The sequence below is a fragment of the Empidonax traillii genome, unplaced genomic scaffold (genome assembly GCF_003031625.1).
Source record: "Empidonax traillii isolate 1590-97213 ecotype Southwest subspecies unplaced genomic scaffold, ASM303162v1 scaffold687:size894609, whole genome shotgun sequence".
NCBI classification, from domain to species: Eukaryota; Metazoa; Chordata; class Aves; order Passeriformes; family Tyrannidae; genus Empidonax; species Empidonax traillii.
The window spans coordinates 468,545-490,896 of record NW_020955880.1 but is presented as its reverse complement, the minus strand read 5'-3'; the positions used below and the strand labels follow the sequence as shown (position 1 = coordinate 490,896).

At 38.3% G+C, this 22,352-nt stretch overlaps 1 protein-coding gene across 2 annotated transcripts in view; it reads right to left on the bottom strand.

Annotated features, from left to right (window-relative positions):
• KIAA0232 (KIAA0232 ortholog) overlaps positions 1-22,352 on the bottom strand; it is a 66,103-nt gene that overhangs the window by 10,029 nt on the left and 33,722 nt on the right. The window contains exons 1-4 of one of the 2 annotated variants that reach the window (XM_027899751.1): positions 13,726-13,799; positions 11,617-11,683; positions 10,212-10,293; positions 5,616-8,916 (exon numbers count right to left, since the gene is read on the bottom strand). In XM_027899751.1, the coding sequence (XP_027755552.1) occupies positions 5,616-8,916; positions 10,212-10,293; positions 11,617-11,683; positions 13,726-13,728 (3,453 nt within the window). In that variant the 5' untranslated portion in view covers positions 13,729-13,799. Of the gene's footprint in view, positions 1-5,615; positions 8,917-10,211; positions 10,294-11,616; positions 11,684-13,725; positions 13,800-22,352 lie in introns of those variants that run through there. The other variant, XM_027899750.1, reaches the window with a different exon arrangement.

The following is a 22,352-nucleotide window of genomic DNA, read 5'->3' as shown; positions in this document are numbered from 1 at the left end:
TTGGTATGTCTTTCAGGATAGGCTATTTGGGCTTTAGATACTAATTTAGAAACGTCATCACTGATACCTGTCCCCCTTCAGGATGCATGCTGACACGGGTCACGGCTGTGACAGGAGGCTTGCAGAATGTGGACACAATAAGCACTAAAGGCTCAGTGTGGTCTGAACGAGTATTGTCAGAAGAGTTACAACTGACAGTTCCATAACCAAGCACACAGAAAGTCACATTAATCTGAAAGTACAGATTTCTTTGAACCTGCTCTGCAATCTCTTACTATCAGGAAGAATACAAGAAACACATGAGTGCTTTAGAAGTCAAAGCAGCAATGAACTCATTGAGTCCCACTCCAAAAGATCAGAGGCTAATTTTAGTTCAGCCACCCAGTGAAGATACACTTGGCTCAAGTAGCTGGTCACAAATAAACAAGGGGACCTGAGTCTGGATTTTATGTTCTTAAAACCTATTTGGCAGTAACCTAATTGCTGAATTTCACTGAAAATATATGGGCAAGGGACCCAATGAGATAATCTAGTCTCTACTCTTGCAGAAAGCTGGAGTCAACTACAATGCACTATTTCTCTACTCAGTCTCTTCAAGGCAGAATTTCCACTGCTTCCCTAAAAATAATTGACCCTTACAGTAATGCTCATTGTCTGGTTAGAGTTCTTATTCTTCAGTTTCCCTTACTGTGACTTAAGGTCATCACATCCCCTTCCTCTGTGTTTACCAGAGCCTACAAAACAACACAGCTTTTCCCTCCTCTCCTCTATGACCGGGGCTTCTGCAAAACTCCTGCCTCTGCTTCCAGTCTCTTACTCGAGCTAAAACACCCCCAGTTCCTTCACTCTGTTTTCGTAAGTGGTGATCTGTGTGTTGCTCTCCTCAGGACATCTTTCTTGACACACGGAATCGGAGCTCAGCCCAGAACTCCAGCAAAGCAATTCCCTCCCCTCTTACAGGAGGGCATTCCTGTTTCTGTATCTCCATGTTGCTTTTGCAGTGTGTCATTGCTGAATTACACTCAGCTATGATCTACTTGAAGATGTTTTTTTTATTTCATATAATTTCCTCCCCTGTCACTCCTCACACTGTGTTTGTGAAGAGGATTACTATTTTCTTTAAAAATTTTAGTTGTCCCTGCAGGTTTGCCATTTTATGTTTTAAACCACTGCTCCAACCTTTGGATTCTAATCCTGTCTTCCAGTGTAACTGCCAACTTTCCCAGTTTATTATTATCAGGGATTTTCCTAAACATGCCCCACACCAGGAAAAACAATCAATTTTCTTGTCCTCCAGTAAACCACTGACTTATTTTTGAGAGTGCAATCTTTTTGCTAAACCAATACTTAAAAACTTTCTCAGTTTCTCATGCATTTGGGCCACTTACAGCTTAAAGTATTTCTCTGGGGAATTTAAGAGAGTCCTTGGTAAACCCCAAGTTCCATTTTCCTCCTTTAAAAAAAATATTTGCTTTTTATATATTTTCTATCATCCATGTGTTCTCAAACAAGAATTCTACTAGGCTTTTCTCAAATTACTTGCTGTTCCTCATGACATTCAGCTGAATATTGCTATGACTAGCTGAAACAGGTGGTCTGTAACAGTTCATCTGTACCACTCCTTTACTTGTCTTTTCGTTAACAATGATAATAAATGCACTAAGCAATACCTTGAACATTATCTTTTCGCAGCTTTTCAACTCTGTTAGTTCTGTCTCTCAAATATCTTTCAGTCATTTTACTGTTTCTGATTCACTTCTGGGACTTCCAAGTGTACCATATCTTTATTTTATTGGTTTTCTTTAAACTTTGGCTTTTTTTCTTGTGATTTTTATACTGTTGTTGTGAACTCTTATATTTTTTCAAGTCCTCTCATATAAACTAGTACTACCCTTCAATACCTCAGCAAATTAATGTTTTCTTATTTACAATGTTAGAGCTTAGAGTCTCTGCAGGTGTGTCCATCATCTGCCACAATCAGCTTTCACCAAGAACTGTCTGGACCAGTCCTTTCTCAGGTAGCCCAGCCCCAGATTAGTCTCTCTTACAAGTCCTTTGCCTTGTAAGTGGTTGACTCTACGTGCTCTTTTTCCACTTGATTCTCCTGATTTTAAGGCACACAGCAGACTGCTCTGAATTTTGTCTCCCTCTTATCGCTACCTGGATTTATGGCAGCTTATCTCCTGCACTGCTGACCTCAGAACCCGTGTTTGTAAGACACCCCTCTGTCCTTCCTCTCTTCACAGCCCTTCCTAGAGGGGGGTTGCACACTCACATGGCTCCAGTCAACAGTCCCCTCCCCAAACCTCGTGGCCAAGTCAGTCACGAGATCCACAAACACTTAAACGGTTTTTGCAAGTAGAATTCCCTCATCCCAAAACCATTGTCTTAGACATGTTCAGACCTCAGAAGCGTGGTACCAATCCCAGTCAAACCCACAGGTCCCTTTACTTAACACAAGGACTCATCAGCTGGGCATTCTAAGAGCACAGCTACCAGGCTGGGGCTCATTTAACATCTGTCGACAAGAGATTCAGTGTTGGTATATTCATGGTATATATTCAGAGACCAGTAACTCATCCAGACTGGGTACTTACCCATGATTCCACTGCTAAATGGTCAGAGCATTTACTGGGGATAAAGGACTGTCCTTTGGGAGGGGAGGAGGTGTGTTTGTGAGGTTTTATGTAGTTGTTTGGGTGGCGTGAGCTGGTGGTTTTTTGCAGGGGTAGCCTGGTTTGGATTTTTTTTTGGTGTTGTTTTGTTGGTTTGGTTTTGTTGTTTGGTTGGGTTTGATTTTTTTTTTTTTTTAATCTTGAGGCTAGGTTTATAATTATCATTCATGTTTGAAGAACTTCTGCAGGAGCTATTAACAAATTCCTGCTGCAAAATAAACTGTGATTCTAAAAGTGCTCTAATACAGAAGGTAAGAGGGAGGAAACTGAACCAGATTTCCCTGCAATCTTATAAATAGGAGGTATTCAGAGATGTGTGTTTGCACAGCATATATATAACTCATGTATAAGAGATGCAAAACACAACCTGTTACTATTACACTGTGGTCTATATTAGTATTTTCACATCCATTATTTATGCAAAAATATTGCAGGTACCTCACAACATAACTCAAACTTCATGTTAAATGACAGTGAGTTAAACAATAACTTTAATTTCTGTCATAAGTCAAGCATAGAAACACAGAAGTTTCATTTAAAAAAAAGCTTTACAAATACTGATCTATACTAATCAGTCAACACCACAGCTTCTGCTCGAGTTTTCTCTCCCATGCATGTACGTGTGGGGTGTCCACAAAAATGTTTCTCCTAGACTGTCCTAATTCTAGGCATTTCCTATTGATTTTGTTTAATGCTCATGAAAATAAATGATACCACTCTGAAAAAGAAAAAAAGTTCACACACACCTTTTATAGACACTTAAGTACAACAAGAAATGTAGATAAATGTTCTTGAGCCAAAAAGTCAATTATTTTCAGACTCAAACCACTGGTGCTTAGAACAGCCCAGAGTGTGCACACACCCCTCGAGATGTGGTAGATACAGCCAGGTGAGCTAAGCCAGGCTGTGTCTTTTTAGTGTCTAATCAGGCTCCTCAAGGCCCCCAGGAAGAGCTTAATTGCAAACCAAACTGGAGTCTAGATTGCTCAGGGGGTTGTTGGCCCTGTGTACTTCTCAGTGGTTTATCAGTCTGTAGCTATGAAAACACCCACAGGATCATGAGACCTGAGCAAGGGAAGCAGTTTTCCTCTTGCACTAAGAAACTTAAAAAAAATAAACTACCAGAGCTTTTTGAGCAATCTTCACTACCAAAGACTCAGAGCCACCATAAACTACTGAACCACTGCTAACTTATACCAGCCACCAACTACCTTCTAGAATGAAAAAGTGGTTGAAGTGAAAGTGAGAATAAACATTCTCATGGAGCACTGCACACCCAGAAAGGAGATCTGGAAAGGGCTGGAAGGAAGTGTAGGCTGTTGCTGTCACAAGTAACTGTATTACACCATTTGTTCACTCCTTATGCCCTATGCTTGATGAAGTCAGATTTCACTTACTCCTAGTAGAAGGCAATTCCAGAATCTGTTCTGACCTACAGTCTGAGTTTATTAATTTTTTCGGTGACTCTTTCTGCAAGGCCTGGCACAAACACAGAAACTTCCCGGAGACAGTAGAGATTTCTGAAGACACTTCATCTCTGTCAACTTAGCAGAGCAGCAGGAACCAAGATGTCTAGAAAAGGTCTGGAAAAGTTACAAATTTGATTCCCTTGTGCAAGCAGCTGACATCAACTTACTGACACCGGGAAGAGAAGCAATTAACTTAAAGGAGGATGAGAGCAGAAACAAATAAGAAAGAAGGAAAATAAGGAAGTCTGATGTTGTTCAACAAAAAGGTGAACTTTAGTTTTAGCAAGAGGAAGGTTAGCTTTCTCATATGAGTTAGTGTTTCAAACTTATAATTGAGGAGTGTAAAACTGCACAACATAAGCTGAGTGCAACTCTTCAGTTGAAAATGAAAAAAAATTCCCTCCTAATGTAAATAAGACAAGTGCTGAATGTGTGAAGAGGAGGCTGAAGAGGAAAAGAAAATATAAGATGTAAGGAAAAGAAAATGTAAGATGCAACTTATGCTTGTCCAGACAGCATCTCTGGGCTGGCCACACAACTAATTATATAGATAGTTAAATATTTCTTCTCAAGAGCAGAGGGAGCTCACCGAAAGGAAAACTTGGGATATTTTTGGCTGGGAAGAATTTTTGCTCTTGATTATTACTTAACTTATGGCTATGATTACCTGAAAGAAAACTCTGAGCTTAACCCATAGTTATACTGAGGCTTCCTTACAGTACTGTAGCAGTGATGGATATTTTGAATTTATGTTTTATTTCTTTTTGTGTCTATGCTGACAAGAGGATGTTGTAATTTCCAGATAATATGTTCTTTCTAAAAGTCTTTGCTCAAGTTTACAACCAGCAATTCAACCCCAAATTCTTCCACTTCGAAGTAACTTCATTGAAAAGACTGGCTTCAGATCTTTCCCTTCAGAATTTTAAAACATGTTTGAATCAAAATCAGTAGTATTTAATGACTCAAACCTTATGCACATTTTAACATTTTATATGTAAATCAGATAACCTAAAAACCTAAGGTAAACAGATTTAAAAGTCACATGAGTGTACACATGCATATATTTCTAAAGGTATGCAAGATGACACCAAAATGCCTGAAGATGGCTAATTTTTCACAGAATCACTGAATGACTGAGGTTTACAGGGCACTCTGGAGGTCATCATGTCCAACTCCCCCTGCTCAGGCTGGGCCATGTAGAACAGGCTGCCCAGGACCTTGTCCAGATGTCATCTGAAATCTCCCAAGGATGGAGACTCTACAACCTTCCTGGGCAACCTGTGCCAGCACTCAGTCACCCTTACAATAGGAAAGTTTATTCTTATGTTCAGATGGAACCTCCAGTGTTTCTACAATACTGCATTTTCTAGAGATGTATACAATCACAAACATTTAAATTGAACTGTCACATGAGAAACTGCTGGTTACCAGCTGCCAGCTGCAAATTCTGTAATTTTATATATCCACATACCTCTTCATGCTCTCCTGAAGAAACAGGATTATCCTCGTACGTGGGGAAATGACACCCTGCTTTACAACTGCAAAACCTGCCAGTCTCCTCACGTGGCTCCACTATTCTGCAGTTTACTTTAGAGCTCTCCACCACTCTCCCTTCTAGAGATTCCTTCATACTGCATTCTAAACAGGGATCTTGTTCTCCTACTGGCAACATCCCGGCCGACTCTTCTTGGGAATCCAATGATGTTTGCGCACTCTTCTCCATTCCAGACTTTTTTAATCTGGGAAGGAATTTTCCAGATTCGAGCTCTGATTTTCCATAGTAATGCCCTTCTTTTTCTGCATCTTCTTCCAGAGGTTTGAGATCTGCTTGCGGATCCTCAAATACATCTACTTGAGGAGGGACGGCAATACCTCCCTCATCTTTTTCTGACTCAAATTCTGACTCGCTTCCACCACCTGGAGAAAGTTCAGATGCAGAAATTGGGCGAAAGTGAGTCCTCGGAGAAATCCGTATAGCCCTGTACTGCGTTCGATCGACACCACATATCCTGGGGTGTAAAACCTCACTGTCTGAATCAGAGCACAGAATTGACTTAGGTTTAAAACTAGGGCTGAAAGATGCAATTCCTTCTGGCTCAAACGAACACTCTACATGAAGAACTTGCGAAAATGGATTGTTCAGGTCAAAGGAAGAGAATGAGTATTCAAGCCCTGGTTCTTCGACTTGAAAGTTACCACAAGCTCCCAGTAAGTCTTCATGGAAGATAAAAGAAAAACCCTTATTTAATCCGTTATCTCCACTCTTTGATTGCTCGTTCTGTTCAAACGATACAAACGGCCTCCACAACTGCCTATGGCCGGGGGCAAAGCTATTACCTGGAGTCATGAACACATCTGTACCAGCAATCGTCACCACATCGGAGGCTGCACATTGCAATAAGCTCCCCTTTGAGTGACTGGGTGGCACCACTGCCCATTCTCCATCACTGTTAAAAGTTTTGAGCTCCCCATACACGCCACCAAGTATAAATGAGTTTTCTTTATCCTGGTTAACATCCCAAGGTTTCGATGGTGTGGTATAGTCACCACCATCTACTTTTGATAAATCATTTGAGACAAAGGCTCTCTTCTCTACATTCTCCTTTTGACCTTCCCAAAGGTGATACTCTGATCTCTGCACTGCTTTATTGGGTTCCTGGAGGGTTTCAACTTTTGCTTCTGTATCCAAACAGCAGCAATAGTTATTTACATCAGTTGAAAACAATTCATCTTCTATTCCTTCTATTTCTACCATTGCTGCAGAATTTCTGTCTGTCATATTTGTCCAAATATCTTTAATAACCCCTGAGCTGTAGCCATCTCCATGTGGACTGTTTTCACTACACCCTTGTGTAGTTTCATAGTCTTTACTTTCTGCTTTTTGTTCTAGCTGAATACCACAGACAGATTCTAGCTTAGATTTCTTTTTGAAAATCAAAGTGGGCATTTCTCCTAAAGTTCTAGCTTGTTGCTGGCAGGTTTCTTCTGGCAAAAAATCTAGAATTTCTTCATCTACATAATTCGAAGATACATTAGGAACTACATAATTCATATCTTCAGCATTAAATTGTGTGGATTCTTCATACGGAATATTTAAAGTCTCATTGTCTGAACGTGTTTCTTCTGAGTGTGACCATGGACTACAGGTTCTTGTTGAAAGATTGGAACAGTGTTCATTTTCATCAAAGGCACTATTTTTGGTCCATATTAGCAATCTAGACTGTGTTTTCCCAAGAATATTAGCAGTGCTACTAGAATCTGCATTTTCATTTCCCAAGTTGAGTGTTTCAAAAGAAAATGGTAAAACAGAGTTACTGCATTGCACTTCAAACACTGAAAAACAAGAGTTTATACCAGACCCTTCATTAATATCTGAAAAGAGCTCTTGATTGCCAGCAAGCATGTGTGAATTAAGCATTGTGCTGTCTAGGATGGGGGAGAATCTGATCGGAGAATCTCCTCCAAAACTTTCCCCATCTGCATCACCAGAACTAGAAGATGAACAGCACTCCCAAAATTGAGCTAAATTACTAAGGTCTTGCAAGAACCACCCTTCAGCACCAACAGAGCTGGTCGAATCAGTCCATATTGCACTTTCCCCTTGCAACTCCATTCCATCTAACACTATGCAACATTCTGCCTCAAAATCAGTTTTTTCTTTACTCTTCTGTCGAATCATATTTAAAATCCGACTCTCCCCTTGCATCGTATCTGAGGCACCAGGATCCAACATGGATTGATCAATATCCACTTCATAGAAGTGCGTTAGTTCTGACAGATGAACATCATCTAAATATTTGTCGTCCTCTGGTTGAGAACATATTGAGGTCCCAGCGAGGTCAATATCCTCATTTAGAACTGCAGGCATTTCTACAAAGTGACCATCGATGAAAGTACCTGCTGCGAGGTATGTTTTATGAATATTATTGTTGCTAATACAAAGACCATGCACTGATTCAGACAACTCTTCCACAGCCTCTGATGTCACACCACGTATATCTTCTCTGTTGCGGTACGTAGTCTCCAGCTTGCTCTTCCTGCTGAGAGGAACCAAGTACTCGGTGATCGGCTCAGTATACCACAAGGGCTCTTCTTTATATTCCTTCTCATTTCTGCTGTCTAAATACAAATCTTTCCCATCGCTACCGCCAGCTTCTTTTCTTCCTATTTCTTTTAATGGCCTTTTACCTCTTTTGCACAGTTGTTTGATGGACCCGCTGCTGCTGCTGCTGCTGCTGCTTCCGCTGTGGACTTTTCTGTCAGCCTTTTCACCAGCTTTCACTGACAGCCTGCTCTGCCCATTGCGCCCCTTTTTGTTCCGAACCTCTCTTGTTTTGTGTCTTACTTTGATACATTTCATTGATGCCTTGTATTCACCTTGATTACCACTAGAACTTGAGCCAGCCTCACTGGATCCAGACGACCAGGAGCGGGGACGCATCTTTCCCTCAGACTTATGTCGGACTTGCTTTTTGTACAGAACAGGCTTCTCTTCGACAGTGTTGCTACTGAATTTGTTTTCTTTCTCGTTTTTACTTTTCTTCTGCTGCGTTCTTTCCTGTACAGTGGCAGATACTTTATTACTTCTGTCTTTAGTTGCTTCACTTTCGCTGTGGCAGTCCTTTGGAGAAGATGTATCCGTGCTAGTTGGTGGAACAGTGGATGAAGATGAGGAGCTAGAGTAAGAGCATACTTTGGATTTATTCCATACAGTCATAATTTCCTGCAGGCAAACTGGCTTTTCAGAAAGAGGAGGAAATGCTTCATAGTACCTAAAAGCAAAACAAAAGGGACATTTGGATCACAGAGCTTCAGATGGGCATTAAGATTAGAAAGTATTACTAAAAACACACCAGAACACCAACAATCTAATTGCCAAAAAATCTAGTTTGCTCTATATATGCACATGCCACTCATTGCACTATCTGAATGATATCTAAGGGGAAATTAAGATAAGCTTTATAAGTGCTTATATTAATAGATGCTTTCTCTTTTCAGACTACTAAACGTCACTGTATAGAGAAATTGTGGATGCTTACAACAGTGAAACCCTCTCTCTAGGTTTATTAGATAATGTAGCAATTCACTACAGTCTTCTTAAACAGGTTTGATACAGATCATAAATGAAAAAGTCATGAATTTCAGTTAGTTGAGTCCTGAATTCCAGTTTTTAAAATTCTCCTTTATGAAATGAGTCACTACCTGTTAAGTTCTACATAGTTTGATCATCCAGTTATTAAGAAAAAGCTACTAAAAAAAACAAGATTAGTTCTTGAGTAGTTTGAGATGCTTAACAGCTTTATGCGACAGGGACAAGATTAAAATATGGTTTTCTTCAATGTTTAAAGTAGTACATGTTTGACAGCAGAGAGATTTACAGCGAATCACATATATTTTATGAAAATCTATTAAAAATTTTTATAAGTCAGTTATGTGCACATTAGCACAATCAGTTCCCTGAAAAAGTATCATCCACTTAGTAACAATTCTACTAGATTGTTGCTACCAAAGGTTATTATTAAGAGATACAGAAGCAGTTGTATCTCCAAGAGAGGCCAATGACAGAACTCCTGGGTACTTCAGGAACACTGGACTTGGTAACCAGGAGATCACTTCGGGTAACCAGGAGATCACTTTGGTTATCAAGAGCTTAAAGGTTGTGAAAGGGTTGGTTTGCCATTTCTGCTACGCAAGACAGGGAGTTCTGAATCCAGGAAACTGATTCTCTCCCTGCAAGTCTAACATGTCAATTAATGCTGTTTTAAAGGCTTTTAATTTAGCTGACTGACTTAGTCTTAAGGAAACTAAAACACAGTATGGTTTGAATTCTGCATATAGTCAAATGAAAGTAGTCAGGACTATGACAGAAATTAAACTAGCCCATGGTACCAAGTGCTTATATTTAAATTTTTAAGATTAACAAAAGTAGATGGCAGGAAAAAATGTATTTCTTAATATCCACAAAACCAGATTCCCCACAAAGTTAATTTTACTGTGTTAAAATATGGGTGTAAAAGGAGAAGAGAGAAAAGCATTTTAGATAATAATAAGAAAAAAAAATGCATACATTTCTACTTGATCCTTTGCTGTGGGAGATAAATCAGTCTCAGGAGTCAAAGAGCCTTCTAACTTTTTGTGAATCTTCTCCTCTGTTTTGGAAGAAAATTCCAAATGCTTAACAGAAAAATTCAAAAACCCAGTGTATTTTATAACAGCATTTAAGAAAAAGCATCAGGATGTATACCTGTAACAGTAGTAAAATTTCCATAAAGCACTGTAAATAACATAAAGAAATTACAAGTTACCATCCAAGATTCAAATTTTCCACAGTTGTTCTGTTAAGTCCTGCAAACTTGACCTAACAAAACTGGCCAGCAGCTACATGCAACCTCATGAGCTAGCAATGCCCCCTCCCCTCCGAGACTTCCTATTGAGTTTTTAGTTGTTTCCCATCCGAATCCCTACCTCATTTCTGCACTGCTACAAGACACAACAAATATTTTAAAAATTCAACTGACTTAATATTTTTGTGATTGGTCACATCTAACTTCTCACATTTTTCACTAAAAGGAAATATTCCTGCACTAGTTCCTGTGCTTTGAGTGGATGTAAAGTCATATTTCCCGTGTGAGAAGTGATTCTCAAGATTTCTAGTTCTTTATATTAAAACCTTTAAAATAATTTTTAAAAATGCTGTGAGACATGGTATTTTTTTTTCAAAGTAAATGCTCAACATCACCTTGCTTCAGGAAGAAACTGTCACATCACAGCACTATGAAATACTAAGAGCTGAGTTCAAAAAGAGAAAAAGGGAATGGAAACAGCTAAAATCACGCTTTAAGCAGGTAAACGTTCATCCCTTATTTGCAGCTATTTATAGTCCATGATAAGCACAATAATTTTACTCCAAGTGTCCAAGGCTGCTGCTGTGTGTCTGAACACTTATGTGCAATGAACTTTCACTGGAGACACCACAACTTGACATGATGCTCTCTACCCTAAGGCTGACAACATAAAGTCCCCATGATCATTCCCCTAAAGCCTGGGAATTTTAAGTACACCTCTCTGTGAGGGATACTTGGATGCTTTTCACAAGAACAGTTAGTACATAACTACTTTGAGGCAAATCTACTCCTTGCAAGTACCAATACACAAAAGGAACAGAATCAAGCCTACTTTATTTTTGGTACTTTTGGCAGGGAGGGGGATGCTGAATTTGGATTATTTATTGAAAAAGCAGGCATAGTGGATACAAACAGCTACAGTTTTCCATGAGGAAAACTGCATTTCTGACTGGCTATTTCTGAGGTAAATAAAGCATACTAGTACAGTATTCAAATGCATTTTAAAATTGCATGGCCTGTACTAAAAGCTACTGAAATAGCCTGGTTCCCCACTCCCAAGTCTCAGAATGTTGCACAGTTGATAAATACAACACACGACCTCAGAAGGTTAAACGTTTTTTTCCTCACCTTGCTTACTCTGAAGGTCTTTCAGTTTGGAGCAAAGCTCCTCCACTAACGTTTCAATGCCAGAGCTCTGCACAACAAAACCACAGGGGAGAAAAAAAGAAAAAAGAAAATGCAACTTACTAAGAAGAATATTCATTTTATAGAAACATATCAACACAATAAACATATCTTAGCAGACACTCATTTTTCTGTTTGCATGGTAACTACACATTAAAATCAACAGAAATTATTAGTATGTATAAACCCATTCCTATAAATATGTGAATTAGAGGTCAAAATGATTCCGCGAAACACAGAGATATGTTCTCACAGGGGTTTCAAACTACAAGTCACATTGTTGCACTATTGGATATCCAAGGTTTTGCAAACACTGCGCTGTCACATTTACTGCTCTGTGTCACTGAGGATTTAGCCAGAAGTCTCAGGGGAAAAGTTCAAGCACCCACTGATCACTAAGACGCATTTCTAAAAGCTAAGTGTGATCCTTTAGGCTGCACGATTTATATCTGTGGGAAAGGGACTGTTAAAAGGATACAGAAAAATCAGACATGATTTTCTGCCTGGAGAACAGTAGGAAGGAGAACAGTAGGAAGAATGCACGCCTGGGTGGTAGAGAGGGAGAGGAAACGCTTTCACTGTATCTTCATGCAAAACTCATCCCACAGTTTTGCTGGTTTACAGTGCCCATGTATTTTTTCTTTTTAAACACTGTGTTATTAGCTCAGGACAGCAGAGGGAAAAATAAGCACCTTTTTCGTCTTCCCTATAAGCCTCTATTCTCCTCCTCTGTTCCTCTGCATAAACACTGAGATACTGAAAATAAGCACACACACAAAATGTATTTATTACCTATCTGGGAAAACCCCATGCTATTCCAATGGAATAAAAGTTGAATTTCAATTAGTGAAATACTAAACACAAACCTCCAGCCTGAAATGGCCATTCTTATTGGAAGGAAAACTAGGTAAGATGGGTACTGTGTTGATGCCTAAGGCATCAGTGTAGATATGCATGTTCTCATTAATTCTGTGCTTGGGACTCATGCTTGGAGATTGCACTTCCCACTTTCCATAAGTGCAAACAGAGCTGGAATCACAGCTAAACACAACAATCCAAAACTGTAAGGAGGATACAAGAGATCCCCTGCACGCCACCAAAGAGCCATGACTGATAATGAGGAAGAACCACGCAGCTTCTTGTATCCTATGCACAGTTTCCTCAGTATCAACTCCATCATCACTGGAACTCCAGTTCCAGTCATACTTGGAGAAACTTATACAAACCCCCTAGAAAATCATCTCACCTTCTGGATTTAACATGATCTTCTGTGCATATAATTATGGAACATGTATTCTCTCCAAAAGTGACACCGATCAAATACTGAGTTACAGAAATGCATAAAAAAGAGTTTGATTTGCTGTCACCATGGTGGTATAAAGATTTCATTTTTCCAAGATCTAACAGTTTCTACTCCCTCATAATTACCGGTCAGAAATTGCTGAGAAATATGAGTATATGTTGCTAAGGCACAAGAAAATATCATGGAAAAAAGAATGCTAATTCATACAGTGAAACTAGCTTGTTTAATTCACTGTAAGATATACACACTCGAAAAATCATATACTGAAGCAATTACTTATATGCTAACTTCTGAACTTTAATTATTTGCAGCCAAGTGAGAAAGAAAGCAATTTTCTATTCCTAACTGCATTGCTGCACTGAAGTGCTATATATAAACCTTTATGCCACATACTTAACTGAGGATGACTTAGCAATATCAAACTTTAGAAGGCATCTTCTACATTAGGAAATTTACCAAAACAAATTAAATTATTCAGAAAGAGCCAAGCAGGACAGTAATATAGATGAAGCTATGCAGTTGTAATAATTTGTCACTTTATGCCTATATCACTCCTGACTTCCCCCTCCTCCCCCCAAAAGGTCAACAGAGGAGGAGCTGGCCTTGGTTTTCCTCAGCTCCCCAAACTGTCTAATCAAACAGACACCTGTAGCAAACACTCTAAAAAATACAGATTTACTTCCTTAGCTTAATTATAACATCGAGTCAAAAAAAAAAAAAAATGCCCCAAACAGCAACAATATGCTCACCATTATACCGAAGGAGCGAAAACTTTTGGAAACAAATGCTTCATTTCCCCCTGTACCATGAAACTAATACTGGAGTCAGCTGACACCGCTCGCTGTCCTGCACCGCGCTGAAGGAGACGGCGCTGGCTTTGAAAGGGGGGGGTGGGAACCCTCTGTGCAGAACACCGAGAGTCTGGAGACCCCTCGCTCAGCGTCTTACTGCAGTGTATCAGAACAGGCCGCAGGCTTAACGCAACAAATGCCATGGCCATTATTTCCTGCATGACAACGGTGTTCTTGGAAAACGAGATTTGCTTGCTGCATTTTTTTATTGTTTAAGTTACACTGTAGGCTGTAAAAACCCCACAGAAAGTAAGATGTTCCAGGCACTGGCTATGTGCAATAGGACACAGTTAACAAAACTAGGTGATCTGCTTGAAGTACTTTGCTTATGTTCAAATTTAAAGACGGTCCCCAAATAGTACATTTTTTAATATGGAAGTCTTAGTGCCCAATTATGATTGCTTTTGTAATTCCATCACAAAAGGCTTAAACCTCACAATTGTCTGTCCCAGATTTCTACTAACCTGTTTCTCTCATTCAAACTACAAAGCACGTCACTTTTTAATTCATATTTTTTATTTTGCATAACAATATTTCCTGCACACCAAACAAATTTTATTCTGTGCTACTGTTTTCAATATATTTCTTTTTCCTTCCCATGATTTAATGTACATCTAATTCCACCAAAAGTTGTTCTTTTTGGCTTTTCATCCGCTGGCTGAAGCAAGGGGAGGATTACATAAAGGATAGGTGTTATGTTACTGGCATAGGAGTGACTGTGCTAACAGATAAATTAAGCTTCTGAACTCACCCAGCATGAACAAGAACAGTCAATCTGACTGCTGGAGTTACAGGACTCCAATAGCCAATGTCTTCCTCACTGACCAACATGGCTCTATTCAGAGCCAAATTAATGCAGTTCTGCATAATGAACAATGAAACCAATTTAAAAAAAAAAAAAAAAAAAAAAGAAAAAACAGGAAAGTTGACACAAGTTTTTACACATATATTTGAAATATATTTGTTGGTTTTGAGGGGTTTTGGGTTAGGCTTTTTTTTTAACACACACACACACACATATCATGTCTAATATTAAATCAAAGACCTTTTGAATATGCTCTGCTTTGGAAGTAGAGCAGTCACAGATGACAAGTGGTAACTCATTAGTCTAAAGCAACCCAACTGCTTCGGTACGTACATTCACACCTCTGTGAAGCTGCAAAAAATGTTCCCAGAAGATATTGAATCTGTAAGTGTAGTTGCTTCTGAAATATTTTTATGAATTTAAAACATTCAGTTAAATTGTGAACCTTGGAAAAAACCAATATTATGTACACCAAATTCAAATCCTCTAAAAACTGTTGCCTATGTTAACAGTGGGCACTGGCTTCTGTGTTCTCAGAGCTTTGATAAGAAGCTGTTAAATATTAAGTCCTCTCAGATTCTTGACACATCACTTTAATTCGTGATGATATTCATCTCTGTGAGCAGGTTAGTTCTGAATGTTGCAAACAAGAGCCCAGTCACTGACAGGAAATTTAACAGGCTTTTCCTGAATTTGATCACAAATAGCATCACTATTATTTCACATAGTTATACTCTGGAACTGTTGAAAGCACTGCTCAGAAAATTTTCCATTTGCACTGAGCCTTCACCTCTTCTCATCATCCAGTAGTGATGTCTAGTTACTGGTCTCATACTTCCATCCAAAAAATGCATATCCATCCATGCAAATGTATATTGTGTCCTGCAGATTTGCATACACTCAATAGCCAAAAATTCTGGATAGAGAAAAAGGACAAAAAATTCTGATAGCCTCTACTTAGAACGAGATTTCCATATCTGATGTACTGTAAATATATACACAGAAACTGAGAAATCCCATCAGATTGTACAACTCAAAGGGCTTCGGTTTGCAGGGTTTTGACTGGGTTTGGGTTTCTGTGGGGTTTGGTTTTTCACTTCCAGCCTAAGTTAATAACTTCCTCCAGAAGTTTTGAACTGTGCAATGTAAATATTCACTAAATATGTCTTGTCACTTCAGGCCCCAAAGGTCCTTGCTCTCTTTAAGCTTTTTGAAAAGCAAAAGCATTACATTTCATCTTACTTGAACAATTAAGGTAATCACTCATTTGCTTCTAGGGTTTTGAGGGCTTTCTAGCATACACTTTCAAAACAAATCCTCATTTCCCTTTCCCAAACATACAGAACTGTTTAGGTTGGAAAGGACCTCTTGAGATCCAAACCCCTGCTGAAACAGGGTAAGCTAGAGTAAGAATACTGATGCTCCTTTCACAGAATGCAAGTTCAAACAGTCTAGAAATTAAAGTAAATCAATATATTAATAGTTTCAAACAATTCATTTAACAGGCCATAGGACTTCCCAGAGGAGATGGTTCTCTGACTGTACTGGGACTGTTTTCTTGGCATGTGGCCCGTCACCAAGTGCAGGATTATGTAGCTGTTCTATATGGATCAGCTGTTAAGCCATGTGAACTGAATAAGGCACAAAATGTGATTCATTGCAGCCACACATCTATTTCTATATTTTGTGGGATGATGAGAGCTAGATAAAAGTCTAGGTTTTCATTTTTTAACATTCTGAAACAGTATAATTCCTCTGATTACAAGTACTCTCACAGGAGGTGCTCAAGAAAGACTAAAAAAGGACTAAAAAAAAAAAATAATCTCAGCCCAAGATCACCACCACATGAATAAATGAATGAATAAATAAATCCACCAAAAGAGCAGCCCTCCCTGGGGTGTTCAGTCCAGGTGGAGTTCAAAGGAATAAAACAGGGTTCCAGTTCACATGATGGAATTTTCCTCCATCATCATAAGGTGAATGACACAAAGAAACATTTAAGAGTGTATACTTAGTTGTACAACCTTTTTGATCCTTTGGTAGTGAGAACACAATTAAATATTTATTTTTTCACTTGAATACCTGATGATTTACAACAAAGATATTAAACCAGTCAGCAAAACAAATTCTACTTATTAACTTCTCTTTTGGGGCTCATGAATACTTGATGCAAGTAATCTTCAATAAATGTGTGACTTCAGAATATCAATTTCCAGGCACAGTGCCTTAGTATCACAGAAATCAAAGCCCTCCAACAAGGAAATAAAAATACTTGCTTTCAACTCTCTTAGTCCTGTCTTCTGTATTAAAACAGCACTAGGAAAGGTAAATTACATATCTGGCACATAACTAGGATCAGCTGCGGATTTTCAGAGCTGTAATTCATCACTTCACACAACACCTTCTAAGAGAGAGAGATAATAAATAGCATGTTATTTACTAATTCTAGACAAAAGAGATCAACTGCCAGCTCAAATTAACTTCAAATGAACATGCTATCCCTAAATGTAGGTTACTAGAGCAGCTAATCTGACTTCTGTTATTTAAAACTTAATTCTGGTAGCTTCCTCCCATAGCAGGCTACATTGAAATAATGATAATTCCTCCCTAGAAACAATTCTTCTTGATTATTATTAATGGCTTATAAACAAACATGCTGACTTCAAAGCCACAAAGGGCTTACTGTGGTTCAGTAACATGACAAATCAGAAATGTGGTACTATGAATACCTGTTAAAATGTCAAAGTCATAAGGAAAAAGGAATTGATTTGTTGTAATTAATTTATTCTGTGATGGTTACCTTGGCATGACAAATTCACTCCAATTTCCTATATGGTATCTGAAGTTATTTTTAAAATCCCTTTCTAATTAATGCTGTGTGTTCTAGAAACAGCTAGTGATCCCTTTCCAGAAGCCCAACTGGATACAACCCAAAAGGAATATGATATTCACTGGTTTTGTGAAGTGTTCTGGCATTTCCTGGAAAATGACTGAACAATCATCCTCAGATGCACACAAATGCTTACTACTGAGCTAGTCAGGGCAGGTGCTTCAGAGAAGCATTATACTTCCTTTTTTTGCTTTACTAAATTCAAACTTCTCAACATGCACTTCACCTTTCTGATTCGTTAAGATGGCTTTTACACAACTTGCTTCGTTCTTGTCTGTCCTGTATCTTTACATTAACACTCTCTTTGTATCACTTCTAGTTATATGAAGATGTGTAAATTCAACCACCTAAGAAACCATTTGATGTTTACTACCCTATTCCCTGGTACCCCAGGGTAGTTGCCATGTGTATTACCTAATTAATACTGGCTTACATCAGAGAAGCAGGGAACAGCAGAAATGAACCAGTGATTAAAATTAATTCTAAATCATCTAGTTAATGTGGCATCCTACATAAAAAGAAAATAAACATAGTCCCTGTGCTACAGGCTCCACAAGTCCTTTTTCCTCAGTTCTTGCACATCACTATTGCAAAGTGCAAGGCAGATTATCCAACAGTTCCTTGGTCTATCTGGCACACAGATATCATAATCTTTGGAAACCACAAGAGTTAGCCAGAGTAATCCAATAAAAAACATGCTCAGATGTGGAATCATAACCAATTGATTAATTAGGCCTGATTAGGAGATTATTTCTTCAAATAAGGTTTATGTGAAGAACTGTAGTAACTGCATGGGTGCCCCATCCCTGGAAGTGTCCAAGACCAGGCTGGATGGGGCTCTGAGCAACCTGGTCTACTGAAAGGTGTTCCTGCTCATGGCAGGGGGATTGGAATGAGACTGTCTTCAAGGTCCTCTCCAACTGAAACCATTCTAGGATTCTAAGATTCTGTGGAAGTTTGACAGTTCTGCACTTCAATTAAGAAAGATGACAAATGCTAAGAAAATTTCAACAAAATCTTATTTTAGACACATTTCAAGTTTGTGCTGAAAGAAAGGCACTTTTGAGAACAAGATTACCAGGCAAAATTTATAAGAAAACTGTTCAGTAGAGCCACACTTGCTCCTTTATGTACTCCCCCATATAAGCACATAGATACAGGTATCAGAAGTTATATTCCCCCCTCATAATTCAAAGCAAGCAAAGCCAATGCTCTATTGCTGTTAGCATGCCCACACCTGACGACATTTAAAAGAAATCACTGTTTGAGGTTTCGCCAATTATGTTTCCATGTTACCCCCAAGCAGTAATTTAGAACAGTGGGATGGAAGGCACTGTATGTTCTTGTCAAATATATTACAGCAGCTCTTTTTCAAAATTTATTATTTTCATTTGATAGATATTCATTGATATCTATCAACCAAGACTAACTCTGACACGTACACGGTGGCAGTTAGCAGATTTGGAGTGCTTGGTTAGCTCAGACATTGCCTGAAGCCCATTCTCACATGCCCTGGGAGATCAGCGGCATTAGACACTGGGAATGTCTCAGGATGTGCTGTGGAACAGCTCAGGTGGAGTGGCCACCTACACTCAAAAAAGGTCCAGTTTCATCGGTGCACAAAGTAAGATCCACAGGAAGTTGTTTGCTTTGCTCATCCTTTAACTGTCCTCGAACATTTCAGCAAGGGACGCGGCAGCTGCTTTCACTGAAACTGTTGCACCATCTCGGGGTGCAGCTTCACGTGTCACACTGCAAGTGTTCAGTGAATTAACCAGATCCTTGAAGAACTGCAACAGCACAGCTGAAGACCTGCTCTGTCTATTGAGCAATGCAAATTTCAGCAGAAAACCAGTTAGGTAAAAGCTAATTAAGCTCTTGGATTTATGACCAATGGACAGGCACATAAATAATTTCAGCATTACTACTAGGAAATACACCTACTGAAAAGTCTTATACATAGTCTCAACAAGTAACCTCTAATTCCAATCTTGCTCACAGTATCTGTCTTGAAAAAATAACACAGGTGAATTTCTAAACTCCTACTTTTTTACTAAATTTATAAGTCTCAAAGACTTTCTGTCTTGCTACTGACAAGTTTCATTATTCAAATCCAAGATAATTAAAACTTTCAGAATTAGGAGGCTTAAAAAAAAATCCCTACATTTCAAACATGAAACAAACTGAACTCAGTTTTAAGTATACCAGACAGGAATTAAAAAAAACCAACAGCAACAAAACTAACCAAAAAAGTTATTTATAATGGACAGATCAACTGGTTTTACTTAAAATTTGAGGCAGTAATTTCAGGATAAAATTTCTTACTTTCCTCAAGGATTTTCATATAAATATTCCCAACTCCTACACATTATTTTTTTTACCCAACATTTCATTAGAACGGATATCCCTCCTTTGCCAGTTAATTGCAAACCAACATCTGAAAATTTCTTCTACACTTCAGCAGGATAAAAATTAAGATAAAATCTCTACTCAAGGTCAATATTAATAAGCTTTACAAAATCTGAGCAATTCTTCAGCATGTATTTTAACTGCTATTTATATTCCACTCAAGTGTTTCATAAAAAATAAACTTTAGAACTGCAGTAAGAATAGCAATTGATTGCTACATTAAAGCACTTGTCTTAGAAGTTCTTCTCACCATCACTCTGTCTTCATTTTCTGGCAAGTTGCAATGTACTTACATTTCTCCTGCTGCTGACTGCACCAAGGGCATCTGCAGCCGAGGATTCATTCACACGAATATAGACAATTTGAGACACCAAAATGCTTGTCACACAAAAAATACTGCCCTCAGAACATACACACATAAACAATTTGCATCCTTACATATGCCAAGTGGTATCTGCCAAAGTCAGGCCTCCTCTCACAAAAGTACTTAGTCCACAACATGCTTTGCCACTGCAGACACAGCGAGGCAGAGCAGCTTCTCTGAATTGTCATACTTGTAACTTAGACAATGTTTTAGAAATAAACACCAAACTGCAGTCTCCTTGAAGTCAAATGTTTCTTTTCTGCAGCATAAAATTATAACTAGACCCTTGGATTTCTGTCTCAGACTAGTGTTGTACAGCATTACTCTTTTTAATGAGAGGAAAAACTGAATTCAAGCAAAACTAAGCTACCAAATAAAGTACACCCTAAGAGTGAATAGTATGTAAATGAAAATGCACAAGGGACGATTTTGAAATATTTGCTTCAACCATTAAATGAAAGTTCTGATAAAGCAGTGCTTACTGCTATCAAGCCATTTTTCACTGAATCCATTTTATGACTTCCTCTCCCCATCAAGCATCTCTCTGAAGTGATCACACAATTTTAAGGCCTTCGATTACTGGTAGGAAGAGGGAGGCAGACTGTCTGCACTTTCTCAACACATTACTGGTTTAAATAATTAAATGCAAAAATCAAAATTACATTACCCAGATTCCTGTAATTTCCTATGAGAGTCAGAAAAGTTATTATTGACTCCCATTACCTTTTCATTCTCTGCACACTTTTCCCTCTAAACTATCAGGCTGCAAAATTCTAAAGTTTATATTGAATTATCTCCCTATTTTGGTTTTTCTGTGTTTGTTTGTGTATATATACTCTGTCTACAGACACATGCAGGGGAAACACTGTAATAATTTCACTTAAATAGAATTTTATTTAAATACATTTAGGTTGAAATACATTAAAACCTTCTTCAATTACTCCCAATAATGGGGCTACCCCAACCTTGCTTGCTTTGCTCCAATGCTAAGGTCAAAAGGAGAGGTTAGGCTGCAGGAGCAAGTGCTCCACATCCACGTGAGCATATTGGTATTTCCATATCCACCTACTTTGAAAAAGGGATCACAGAAGGACAGAAAAATTATAAGCAAGCTCCAGAACTGCCCATGTGGACTATTACCAGACCACCTACAAAAAGAGAATATCCTAATGAACACATCTACCTAATTTGACAACAACAACAAAAAAAATCTCTACAGGTTAACATTTTCAGATGATTCAGAAAACTATTTTTAAAAACTCAAGTGGCACTGGGAATAAAGTATTTATTTGTATATCAACAATTTATAATTTATAAACACTCCTCACACACCACTAATTTACAATTTCAACTACAGTTCACAGAGTGTTTTTATCTTTTTGCAGAGATGAAATCATGAACATTGACTGGAGCAGCTTGAATGCTTCAGTAAAAATAGTATTGTAACATTATGTTTCACAGTACAAAATCTACAAATTATTCCCACCAGAACAGCACACAAACTTAAATCCAAAAATATGACAACATGAGAAACATGTTTGTAATAGTAGAAAAGCTATCTTACAAGCTACTTTAAAGTATCACTAGTATCAAAGAAACTCTGGAGTTAAAAATAAAAGCAATCTATATTTTCCTTATGAAATGCATGTGTTAAACTACCTGCAGAACAGCTTTAAGTAACAATTTTTTTTAAGGTTAAAAGGTTCAATTCTATGTTTGAAAATACACTAAAAAATTATGACCCACAATTTCAGTAATGACAACAAATGTGCAAGCTTTATCGTTCGAGCATGCAGCAGAAGTCAAAATAGCTCTGAAATAACACAAGTCTGCAGGCTGCAGATTAGGGGTTAACGTTGGACACTATAAACCTGACAAGAGTCAAAGGCGGAAGTTACTTGTTCAACCTTTATGATCACACACCTTTTTATTCTTTCAAAAGTCTAGTTGAATGGTTTCTTCCCTTTTTCTCCTGTTTAAGGTTATTAATAAATTCACCTTCTTCCTTTTTCTCTGCAACTAGATTTCTCTAGACAATATAAATTTAGCTCTAAGTG